The sequence below is a fragment of the Lampris incognitus genome, chromosome 16, assembly GCF_029633865.1.
Source record: "Lampris incognitus isolate fLamInc1 chromosome 16, fLamInc1.hap2, whole genome shotgun sequence".
NCBI classification, from domain to species: Eukaryota; Metazoa; Chordata; class Actinopteri; order Lampriformes; family Lampridae; genus Lampris; species Lampris incognitus.
The window spans coordinates 1,982,244-1,994,990 of record NC_079226.1 but is presented as its reverse complement, the minus strand read 5'-3'; the positions used below and the strand labels follow the sequence as shown (position 1 = coordinate 1,994,990).

The following is a 12,747-nucleotide window of genomic DNA, read 5'->3' as shown; positions in this document are numbered from 1 at the left end:
CCGTTTCGCTAAGAGGGGCATCCCTCTGGATAGCACGAGCTGCTTGTAAAGGAATAGGCTGAAGGTTTTCAATGTAACCGCACTGATGTACTTCTACTACACCATTAACAGTAACAAACTCCATGCCAACATAGTTAAAGTTGTCATTCTCCTCACGCCCAACAAGGAATGCTGCCTTGAGTTGGGGAATCACTTCTGCTGAGAAATGTTCTGAGCCTGCCCAAAAAAAATCATCGACATGGCAAGCAAGTAGCCCAGTTACCCTTAACTCTTTATCTAACCAATAAAATACTGCTGGATCTACTTGTGACATTTTCCCTCCTGTGCATATCATTATTTCTTTTACTGTACAGTCTCTGAGGGGGACCATGAACACTTATCCAAGTGTGGATGATGGAGTTGACTATTTCAGACGACCTCTTTGTTTTTACGATGTTTCCGGCGCTGAAGCGGGTGAAACGGTCGATGATGTGGAGATACCATACACCAGGTTCAAGCTCATGCAAGTCCACCGCGACAGTTTCATTATACTCTGAAGCTAATGGTAAACCCACAGCGGGCTTTGGCTTTGTGTTACTGTAACGTTGACAAATGTCACAGTCCTGTACTATTTGTTCTAACACAGTCCCACATTCTTTATCTCTATTTCCTAAGCTGTGAAGAAGCCTTAGTAGTCTCTCCGCAGAAGCGGGACCAAACTGCTTATGCAGCTTCAGGAGAACTTTGTGTTTCTCATCTGGGGACATGTTCTCTGTGACTGTAAGGACCTCATCCTTTTCACTGGGGGACATATTTTCTTTACCTCTGATGTCTACACAGTAATGTCCAGAACTTGTTAACTCAAGAGGCACTGGTTGCTTGAACATCACAACTCTGTCATTTTCCATATCCAAAACAGTGCCTGCCTTTTTCAGGGATGTCTTACTCAGTAATAGTGGTATGTCAGCTTTGACTACTTCTGTCTCAACTTTGCACTTAGTCTGTCCAATTGTTGCAGGTACCTTAACTCTTCTGGTGGAGTATACTACATTTCCATCTCCAAATCTAAACGGTCTAGAACTGGGCACTTCTGTTTTCATCAACTGGTTTACCTGGACTTCGCTAAGATCATTAACATAGCTGTCTAGCCACTTCTCGCCACATACAGTGCGAGTACAAGCAGTATCAATAATAGCTGATCCTAAAGATTCAGTCAAAAGGATCTCTGAATCTGACATAGTAGATTTTGAGTGCAGTGTAATATTACATTCTTCTACATCTTCAGTGACTTTCACTTGTTCACTCTCTCTGTGTGGGCAATTTTTAGCCCAATGAAAAGTGCTCTGACAAATGGCGCATCTAGACCTTTTACCAAACTTATCAAGAGGATTAGTCCCAGGTAATGGTTGCTTATGTTGTCCACCCTGCGACGTCACATTTAGTTTATTAACGTAACCCTTTCCGCGGGATCTCTGTTCTGTGAAAAAAGCTTCATCTTGATTCACTTGAATTCCACTTGTGGCGCTTGCCAGCTTGCCACCGAATATCCGCTTCAGTGCCGATTTCATCGAAGAAAACGTCAAATCCTGAGTCAGTGCTAAGTGTCTGTTCCTTTCATCAAGACAGGCTGTGTCTAGTAGCTTAAAGGCTAACACAGCATCGGGCAGCGTCATGTTATATCTTTTCATCCGGTTATATCGCTGCTCAAACTCAATGACATAGTCCGCCTTGGACAAGGCACTGTCTTTTGTAATACTGTCAAAATGAGAGTACGCTTCGTATGCGCGGTCTTTTTCCTCTCTAAGAAACACTCCATCTAATTTCGCCAATAAAGTTGTCATACCATTGTTCTTGTCTAAATCTTCCACAGGTATTTCCAATGCCGTTTCTCTCGCTCGCCCGTCAAGTCCCAAAGCAACCGCGAGAGAGAGCCTGCTGCTTCTTGTCAAGTTCTGTAACTCGCATCCATATGTTGACTTCATTCTTCCAACATTCATACGGCCTAGCCTCGTCAAATTTCGGCGGAATTTTATAACTTGCAGCCATCTTCTAACCGTCCTCTGCTACCAATGTTAAACTAGAATAAACACGACGTTTATTATCTTTTGAGAAACTTTATTTCTCTCAACGCACCGGCCATCACGCCAGCCAGCTGCACTCACAACAAGTAAAACATTTCCCTCCAAGACCGTCTGGTCCACCGCGCATGCGCCCCCAGTATCCACAAAAGCCATGCTGTGAACATTTACCGTATTGAACATAATATAGTGAGAATACATGTTAACATTACAGTCCATGGTTGGTATCCTTCCACAGTAAAATATCCTGTCTGCAAAAGACGATCATTCTCTTTTTAACCAGAAAGAGGCACTGTGGAGCTACAGCCATTCTCCCTGAGGAGGTTGCTCTGTGAGGGAGAGGATGTGGGCATGGCCTACAGGATGGTTACCTGGACGACATCAGTGACTGACAGGAAATCTGTTCCAGGAAACATGCTTTCCTCTTCCTCCTCCTCTTCTTCAAGCTCACTCTCAGCTATGGCCATCATCTGCAGAAAAAAGCAAGACACAAAACACAGAACACAACATCATTCAATCATTCATCTCTCCGTCACGTCTCGATCATCCATCATCATTCTGAAAGTCTCTCTGGATAACAGAGTAAGAAAAATGACCAGCATGTAAATGAACCAGGATCAGGGGTGCCAGTCACATGGTGCCCTTATGCCTGACAATCAGATGTACCCCTCCATAGACACACACACACATACATACATACACACACACACACACACACACGCACACACACACACACATTCATACCTAGGGACAATTTAGTACGGCCGATTCACCTGACCTACATGTCTTTGGACTGTGGGAGGAAACCAGAGCTCCCGGAGGAAACCCACACAGACACGGGGAGAACATGCAAACTCCACACAGAGGACGAGCATCAAGGTTTGACTATCCCAGGGCTCAAACCCAGGACCTTCTTGCTGTAAGGCGACCACGCTATTCATTGCACCACTGTGCCGCATATATATATATATCTATATAAATATAGATATATATATATATAGATAGATAGATATATAGACATACAGATATAGATAGATATATAGCATATAGATAGATAGATATATAGATAGATCAATACTGATACAGGAAAAACGTTTTAATACATAGCAGTACGAGCCTGTTTCGTGCGTCGTGCACTCATCAGCTGCTAACGTGTGTGTGTGTGTGTGTGTGTATATATATAAATAATCCACTGAGTCAAGTAAATTCTTTATGAGACAGTACAAGCCTGTTTCATGCCATAAGCATGAAATGATTTTGCTCTTTTTGGTGAGCACTTTCCCTACCGTTGAGTGTTTCTTTTAACCTTTTAACAAAGTTTTATATATACACTACCGTTCAAAAGTTTGGGATCACCCAAACAATTTTGTGTTTTCCATGAAAAGTCACACTTATTCACCACCATATGTTGTGAAATGAATAGAAAATAGAGTCAAGACATTGACAAGGTTAGAAATAATGATTTGTATTTGAAATAAGATTTGTTTTACATCAAACTTTGCTTTCGTCAAAGAATCCTCCATTTGCAGCAATTACAGCATTGCAGACCTTTGGCATTCTAGCTGTTAATTTGTTGAGGTAATCTGGAGAAATTGCACCCCACGCTTCCAGAAGCAGCTCCCACAAGTTGGATTGGTTGGATGGGCACTTCTTGCGTACCATACGGTCAAGCTGCTCCCACAACAGCTCAATGGGGTTCAGATCTGGTGACTGCGCTGGCCACTCCATTACCGATAGAATACCAGCTGCCTGCTTCTGCTCTAAATAGTTCTTGCACAATTTGGAGGTGTGTTTAGGGTCATTGTCCTGTTGTAGGATGAAATTGGCTCCAATCAAGCGCTGTCCACTGGGTATGGCATGGCGTTGCAAAATGGAGTGATAGCCTTCCTTATTCAGAATCCCTTTTACCCTGTACAAATCTCCCACCTTACCAGCACCAAAGCAACCCCAGACCATCACATTACCTCCACCATGCTTAACAGATGGCGTCAGGCATTCTTCCAGCATCTTTTCATTTGTTCTGCGTCTCACAAACGTTCTTCTTTGTGATCCAAACACCTCAAACTTGGATTCATCCGTCCACAACACTTTTTTCCAGTCTTCCTCTGTCCAATGTCTGTGTTCTTTTGCCCATCTTAATCTTTTTCTTTTATTGGTCAGTCTCAGATATGGCTTTTTCTTTGCCACTCTGCCCTGAAGCCCAGAATCCCGCAGCCGCCTCTTCACTGTAGATGTTGACACTGGTGTTTTGCGGGTACTATTTAATGAAGATGCCAGTTGAGGACCTGTGAGGCGTCTGTTTCTCAAACTAGAGACTCTAATGTACTTATTTTCTTGCTCAGTTGTGCAACGCGGCCTCCCACTTCTTTTTCTACTCTGGTTAGAGCCTGTTTGTGCTGTCCTCTGAAGGGAGTAGTACACACCGGTGTAGGAAATCTTCAATTTCTTAGCAATTTCTCGCATGGAATAGCCTTCATTTCTAAGAACAAGAATAGACTGTCGAGTTTCAGATGAAAGTTCTCTTTTTCTGGCCATTTTGAGCGTTTAATTGACCCCACAAATGTGATGCTCCAGAAACTCAATCTGCTCAAAGGAAGGTCAGTTTTGTAGCTTCTGTAACGAGCTAAACTGTTTTCAGATGTGTGAACATGATTGCACAAGGGTTTTCTAATCATCAATTAGCCTTCTGAGCCAATGAGCAAACACATTGTACCATTAGAACACTGGAGTGATAGTTGCTTGAAATGGGCCTCTATACACCTATGTAGATATTGCACCAAAAACCAGACATTTGCAGCTAGAATAGTCATTTACCACATTAGCAATGTATAGAGTGTATTTCTTTAAAGTTAAGACTAGTTTAAAGTTATCTTCATTGAACAGTACAGTGCTTTTCCTTCAAAAATATGGACATTTCAATGTGATCCCAAACTTTTGAACGGTAGTGTATATATAAAGCAAGAGTGTACGTTTGTATGTTCGCTTAAAACTGCAGAAATACTCATTGTAGAACAAAAAGAAAGGTATCTTTAGAATCAGCACTTTCTAAGGATTGCACAGTATGAAAAATATTTCAAAAACCAAGTAAAATTTTTTATTTATTTGCGAAATTGAGTTTATCTTGCTCGCTCTGGTTTTTCTTCTTCTGTCCCCTTACAGCAGTCCCTCTCCACCATCCATCGTCTCACAGTGCCACCGAGTGGCAATGGAGTGTAGTATCCACAAACAAAACATCTCCCTCATTACTCATGGAAATATTACTATCTCATTATGACTTGAACTTAGCCTAAGCAGCTTTAATCAGAATCATAATACTTTATTTATCCCCGAGGGGAAATTGAATTGAATTTAAACATTTTCCATCTGGAGAGGCAAGCAAAAAAAAAAAAAGATCTTCACATGGACCACATACAACTTCCAAAAAAAACAAAAACAAACAAACAAACAAACAAAAACCCCTGAAATACAGGAGCACAATTTGGTGGGTGTGTAAAACGACAGGTTAGGCGTCTTACACTGTGAAATTGCAGCTGGTGATGGGGGACATTTGATTGTTGATGTTTGCCATAAACCAAAACGGACTTTTGAAACAACTGGAGTAAATCTTTCTGCTCCATGTTTCTCATGTAGCTGCCCCCACAACTGGTAGTGCAGAAAAGCTTTCTATCCTAGCGCCAAATAGTGAGACATGCAGCGTGGTTTACCCTGAGGTGCATGAGTACTGAGTGACTAATACACACTGGCAAAGAAGCTTGATGAATGGATTGAAATTATGAAATTTGATAATTTTCGTTAATAAGATTCGTTTATTTCACATTCGTTTATCACATGTATCATATCATAAATTATCCTATATTTATTTCATCATCCATGATATCGTAAAGATCACATCGTGTTGGTTGTTTTGGTGAGAACACTTTCCCACTTTCCCCGGGCAACACCAGGTACCTCTCCTAGTATATATATATATACATATACACACCACTACTACCACTACTTTCGGCTGCTCCCGTTAGGGGGCGCCACAGCGGATCATCCGTTTCCATCTCTTCCTGTCCTCTGCATCTTCCTCTGTCACACCAGCCACCTGCATGTCTTCCCTCACCACATCCATAAACCTCCTCTTTGGCCTTCCTCTTCTCCTCTTCCCTGGCAGCTCCATATTCAGCATCCTTCTCCCAATATACCCAGCATCTCTCCTCCACACATGTCCAAACCATCTCAGTCTTGTCTCTCTTGCTTTGTCTCCAAACTGTCCAACCTGAGCTGTCCCTCTAATATAATCGTTCCTAATCCTGTCCTTCTTCATCACTCCCAGTGAAAATCTTATCATCTTCATCTCTGCCACCTCCAGCTCCACCTCCTGTCTTTTCATCAGTGCCACTGTCTCCAAACCATACAACATAGCAGGTCTCACTACCATCTTGTAAACCTTCCCTTTAACTCTTGCTGGTACCCTTCTGTCACAAATCACTCCTGACACTCTTCTCCACCCACTCCACCCTGCCTGCACTCTCTTCTTCACCTCTCTCCTGCACTCCCCGTTACTTTGGACAGTTGGCCCCAAGTATTTAAACTCATACACCTTTGTCACCTCTACTCCTTGCATCCTCACCATTCCACTGTCCTCCCTCTCATTCACGCATATGTATTTCGTCTTGCTCCTACTGACTTTCATTCCTCTTCTCTCCAGTGCATACCTCCACCTCTCCAGGCTCTCCTCCACCTGCACCCTACTCTCACTACAGATCACAATGTCATCTGCGAACATCATCGTCCATGGAGACTCCTGCCTGATCTCGTCCGTCAACCTGTCCATCACCACTGCAAACAAGAAAGGGCTCAGAACCGATCCTTGATGTAATCCCACCTCCACCATGAACCCATCTGTCATTCCAACCACACACCTCACCACTGTCACACTTCCCTCATACATATCCTGCACCACTCCCACATACTTCTCAATACCACACCTCCTCTCTCGGCACCCTGTCGTATGCTTTCTCTAAATCCACAAAGACACCATGTAACTCCTTCTGGCCTTCTCTATACTTCTCCACCAACATTCTCAAAGCAAACATCACATCTGTGGTGCTCTTTCATGGCATGAAACCATACTGCTGCTCGCTGATCATCACCTCTCCTCCTCTTAACCTAGCTTCTATTACTCTTTCCCAAATCTTCATGCTGTGGCTGATCAACTTTATACCTCTGTAGTTGCTGCAGTTCTGCACATCACCCTTGTTCTTGAAAATCGGTACCAGTCTGCTTCTTCTCCACTCCTCAGGCATCCTCTCACTTTCCAAGATTGTGTTAAACAACCTAGTTAAAACCCCCACTGCCATCTCTCCTAAACATCTCCATGCCTCCACAGGTATGTCATCAGGACCAAGTGCCTTTCCACTCTTCATCCTCTTCTTAGCTGCCCTCACTTTCTCCTTGCTAATTCACTGCACTTCCTGATTCACTATCCCTACATCATCCAACCTTCTCTCTCTCTCTCATTTTCTTCATTCATCAGCCCCTCAAAGTACTCCTTCCACCTTCTCAACACACTCTCCTCACTTGTCAGCACATTTCCATCTCTATCCTTGATCGCCCTAACCTGCTGCACATCCTTCCCAGCTTGGTCCCTCTGTCTAGCCAATCAGTACAAGTCCTTTTCTCCTTCCTTAGAGTCTAACCTGTCATACAACTCACCATACACCTTTTCCTTTGCCTTTGCCACCTCTCTCTTTGCTTTACGCTGCATCTCCTTGTACTCCTATCTACTTTCTTCATCTCTCTTACTATCCCACTTCTTCTTTGCCAACCTCTTCCTCTGTATAATTTACTGTACTTCCTCATTCCACCACCAAGTCTCCCTGTCTTCCTTCCTCTGTCCTGATGACACACCAAGTACCTTCCTAGCTGTCTCCCTCACTATTTCTGCAGTGGTTGCTCAGCCATCTGGCAACTCTTCACTACCACCCAGTGCCTGTCTTAACTCCTGCCTGAACTCCACACAACAGTCTTCCTTCTTCAACTTCCACCATTTGATCTTCAGCTCTGCCTTCACTTGCTTCCTCTTCTTGGTCTCCAAAGTCATCCTACAGACCACCATCCGATGCTGCCTAGCTACGTTCTCCCCTGTCACCACCTTGCAGTCTCCAATCCCTTTTAGATCGCGCCTCCTACATAAGATATAGTCCACCTGTGTGCACTTTCCTCCACTCTTGTACGTCACCCTGTGTTCCTCCCTCTTCTTGAAATATGTATTCACCACAGCCATTTCCATCCTTTTCACAAAATCCACCACCATCTGTCCTTCCACATTTCTCTCCTTGACACCATACCTACCCATCACCTCCTCATCACCCCTGTTCCCTTGACCAACATGTCCACTGAAGTCCGCTCCAACCACCACTCTCTCCTCCTTGGGTTCCCTCTCCACCACATCATCCAACGCACCCCAGAATTCTTCTTTCTCTTCCATCTCACACCCAACTTGCGGGGCATATGCACTGATAACATTCATCAATACACCTTCGATTTCCAGCTTCATACTCATCCCTCTGTCTGACACTCTCTTCACCTCCAACACACTCTTGACATACTCTTCCTTCAGAATTACCCCTACCCCATTTCTCCTCCCATTCGCACCATAGTAGAAGAGTTTGAAACCACCTCTGATACTCCTGGCCTTACTCCCCTTCCAACGGGTCTCTTGCACACACAGTATGCCTACCTTTCTTCTTTCCATCATATCAGCCAGCTCTCTCTCTTTACTAGTCATACTGCCAACATTCAAAGTTCCGACTCTCACCTCCACACTCCTAACTTCCCCCTCTCTAGCTGCCTCTGGACATGCCTTCCCCATTGCCTTCTCCTTCGCCCAACAGTAGCAGAGTTTCCACCAGCACCCTGCTGGTTAACAGTACCAGTGGTGGTCGTTGGTACAATCTGGTATGGAAAGCTTATTTATGAGCAGCATATTTCATTTGGTAAAGATTTTATGCCGGATGCCCTTCCTGACGCAACCCTCCCCATTTGTCCGGGCTTGGGACCGACACTAAGAATGCACCGGTGATTCAAGTAAAAATTTTAATAGACAGTACAAGCCTGCTGCATGCCATAAGCAATCATCAGCTGTCAATAAAGCTACACAGGAAAGAACTTATCATATTACTGCCTCGTCATGCACATCACATGCACAACGTCCAGTGGGGAAGGGAGAGGTGCCTACATTCAAAAATTCAAAAACACGTGATCGCTAACTGTCCACTGGGGGGGGGGGGGGTTACATACAAGGTTAATGGTGTTTGTCTATTGTCATGATTTATTTATAATTACAAAATAGGTGCTTATATCTATGTGTGCAACTGCTGGCCAATTCATTGCTGTTATTCAGTGTGGACATTTCTGGTTTGCAGATGATAAAATATTGTTCAGTAAGACATAAATTGCGCATTTTACTACTGGTTGAATATGCTTTGTTCTTTGAGAGGATTTTCCAGGTGGTTGAATAATTAATGTTTCTGTCCACCAATGACCAAATATAAGGGCTTAAACATGTGACATTCTTTAAACAGTTGTTTCTGAAGCTACACATGTGTGCATTAAACCTCTTTTTGAATGTTCCCTCTGTTAGACCCACATCTCTGTTTTGCCGTTGTCATCTCTCGTCAACATAGCTTGGTAGATAACTCCTTTCGTCTGCCATTTTCTCTTGAGGGGGCGTGAGTCCTTCACACGGCAGTTGCAGTTGGGGGTGCCAGTATGTAATGGTGGGTTGTACTTGAGCTTAAAATTGTAGCTGCTCTTTTGTAATGCATCTTGGTATGGGGGTGCAGCTTCATTGAAGTTAGACTCATTTGATGATAATTTTCAGAGTCTTCTAGTAATGTTTTTTGGGATGTTAGAACATTCCAGAAAACATTAATAAGAATTACTGCTCTGATGGCCAAGCAGAATACACCGCCGTTCTTGCAATCCGCTCGTCATGTGGCTAGGAGGTTCATATCCCAGACTCGCTGTAACTGGTCACGGCCATAGCATCCACGGGGTAAGGCATTCGTTAGGCCACCCTTACCCGAGGGATAGTGGGTGTAGATTGGTGTAGTGTTCGGGGACTCGTCGTTCTCCAGCGACCCCTCTGGCCCATCCGGGCACCTGCAGCCAAGCCACCGAAAGCATTCTCCCTACGCCTCCTTCGTGGCCTGAAAGTGATGCAATCCATGCGAGGAGGCTTCAGCGTGTAAAATAACGAGAGCAGCCGACACGAGTTTGAAGGAAACTGGTGTTATGACTATCTCCTTTCTGTGGAAATGTGAGCCAGGGGAGTTATTCGACAACAGTTCCAGCCATATGCCATTGGGTTAATCGGGTGGGATAAGGGGAAAAACTAGAAATACATTTATAAAAAATAAAAAAAAACATTAATAAGAATTACAAAATTGCAGCATTACAAAAGAGCAGCTACACTTTTAAGCTCAAGTATTTTTGAATGTAGGCACCTCTCCCTTCCCCACTGGACGTTGTGCACATGATATGCATGATGAGGCAGTAATATGGTATGTTCTTTCCCGTGTAGTTTTATTACATTACATTACAGTCATTTAGCCGAAGCTTTTATCCAAAGCGACTTACAATAAGTGCATTTCACGTAGGAGATCAGGAGAACTACAAGTCATCCGAGATCATAAGTGCATCTAAACAAGCATCTAAGAGCAAAACCAATGCTTAAGTAAAAGTGCAAGAAAGAGATTTTTTTTAACGAGTGAATACAATAAGTGCTAAGAACAAGTAACAGGCTAGAAGTTCTTAAAGAGGTGAGTTTTCAACCTGCGCCGAAAGATGGGCAGCGACTCCGCTGTCCTGACATCAGTGGGGAGTTCATTCCACCACTGTGGGGCCAGGACAGAAAAGAGCCGTGACCGGGTCGATCGGCAGCAGGGGCCTCTGAGCGACACGGCAACCAGGCGTCCCAAGGCAGCAGAGCGAAGTGGTCGGGTGGGGGTGTAGAGCTTGACCATGGCCTGGAGATAGAAATGAGCTGTTCCTTTCACTGCCCTGTAGGCTAGCACCAGAGTCTTAAACTGGATGCGAGCAGCTACTGGGAGCCAGTGTAGGGACATGAGAAGGGGAGTTGTGTGGGAGAACTTAGGGCGGTTGAACACCAGACGAGCTGCAGCTTTCTGAACAAGCTCCAGAGGTCTGATGGCCGACGCCGGGGCACCAGCAAGGAGGGAGTTGCCGTAGTCCAACCGGGAGATGACCAGAGCCTGGATGAGCACCTGTGTCGTCTCGTCGGTGAGGAATGGGCGAATCCTCCTGATGTTATAGAGGAGATATCTGCAGGAGTGAGCAACCGATGCAACGTTTTCAGCAAACGACAGTTGGTCAACCAGGATCACACCCAGATTCCTCACAGTCCGAGTTGGCGTCACCACAGTGTTGTCAATGGTGATGGCCAGGTCTCGGTGCGGGCAACCTTTCCCCGAGAGGAACATCAGCTCTGTGTTGTCCAGCTTGAGCTTCAGGTGGTGTGTCGCCATCCACTCTGAGATGTCAGTCAAGCCCGCAGCAATGCACGTCTCTACTTGTGTGTCAGAGGGAGGAAAGGACAAGATCAGCTGGGTTTCATCGGCATAACAATGGTAAGAGAAGCCATGCGAGCGAATAATAGAACCCAGGGATGTCGTGTACACGGAGAAAAGGAGAGGACCCAGAACCGAACACTGTGGAACGCCTGTAGTCAGTCTGCGAGGCTCCGACACAGATCCCCTCCATATCCGCTGGTAGGAGCGACCTATCAGGTAGGTTGAAAACATTGAGAGTGCAGAGCCTGTGACACCCAGCCCCTCAAGGGTAGAGAGGAGGATCTGGTGGTTCACTGGGTCGAACACAGCTGACAGGTCCAGGAGTATCAGAACAGAGGAGAGAGAGTTTCCTCTCGCAGAGTGCAGGGATTCTGTCACTGCAAGGAGGGCAGTCTCTGTCGAGTGACCCATCCTGAACCCAGACTGGTTGGGGCCCAGGAGGTTGTTCTGGTGGAGGTACAAAGAAAGTTGGTTAAAGACAGCACGTTCGAAAGTTTTGGATAGAAAGGGTAGAAGGGAAACCGGTCTGTAGTTTTTCACATCAGAGGGGTCAAGTGATGGTTTCTTGAGAAGGGGGGCGACTCTAGCAGTCTTGAAGGCAGATGGAAAGCATCCTGCCTGAAGGGAAGTGTTGATGAGGTGGGTTAGAAAGGGAAGGAGTTCAGGTGCTATAGACTGAAGAAGAGGGGAGGGGACCGGGTCGAGGGAGCATGTGGTGGGGCGACTGGATGTGATGAGATTGAGGACCTCGTCGGGGGAGAGGGGAGTAAGGTGGGATAGGGTGGGACATGGAGAGGTGAGGGACGGTGCAAGCAGCACTAACAAGGTGGTGAGAAAAAGAGGATCTGATGTCATTTACCTTCATGTCAAAGAAGTTAGTGAAGTCATCAGGGAGAAGGGAGAAAATTGGAGGAGGAGGTGGGGGTTGAAGAAGTGTAGAGAAAGGGTCCGCGGTGGCGTAGCGGTCTAAGCGTCGGCTTGGTGTCGATGCAGTTGCCCACTGGGGACTGGGGTTCGCGCCCCGGTCTCGTCAGATCCGACTATGGCCGGACTCGATGAAGCAGCAATCATTGGCAACGCTGTCTTCGGGAGGGGGGCGGAGTCGGCTT

The 12,747-nt window shown here is 45.3% G+C and overlaps 1 protein-coding gene across 1 annotated transcript in view; it reads right to left on the bottom strand.

Annotated features, from left to right (window-relative positions):
- Positions 1-12,747, bottom strand: part of kiaa0586 (KIAA0586 ortholog) — a 130,778-nt gene that overhangs the window by 63,013 nt on the left and 55,018 nt on the right. The window contains exon 14 of the mRNA XM_056296270.1: positions 2,429-2,527. Coding sequence (XP_056152245.1) covers positions 2,429-2,527 — 99 coding nt within the window. The remainder of the gene's footprint in view (positions 1-2,428; positions 2,528-12,747) is intronic.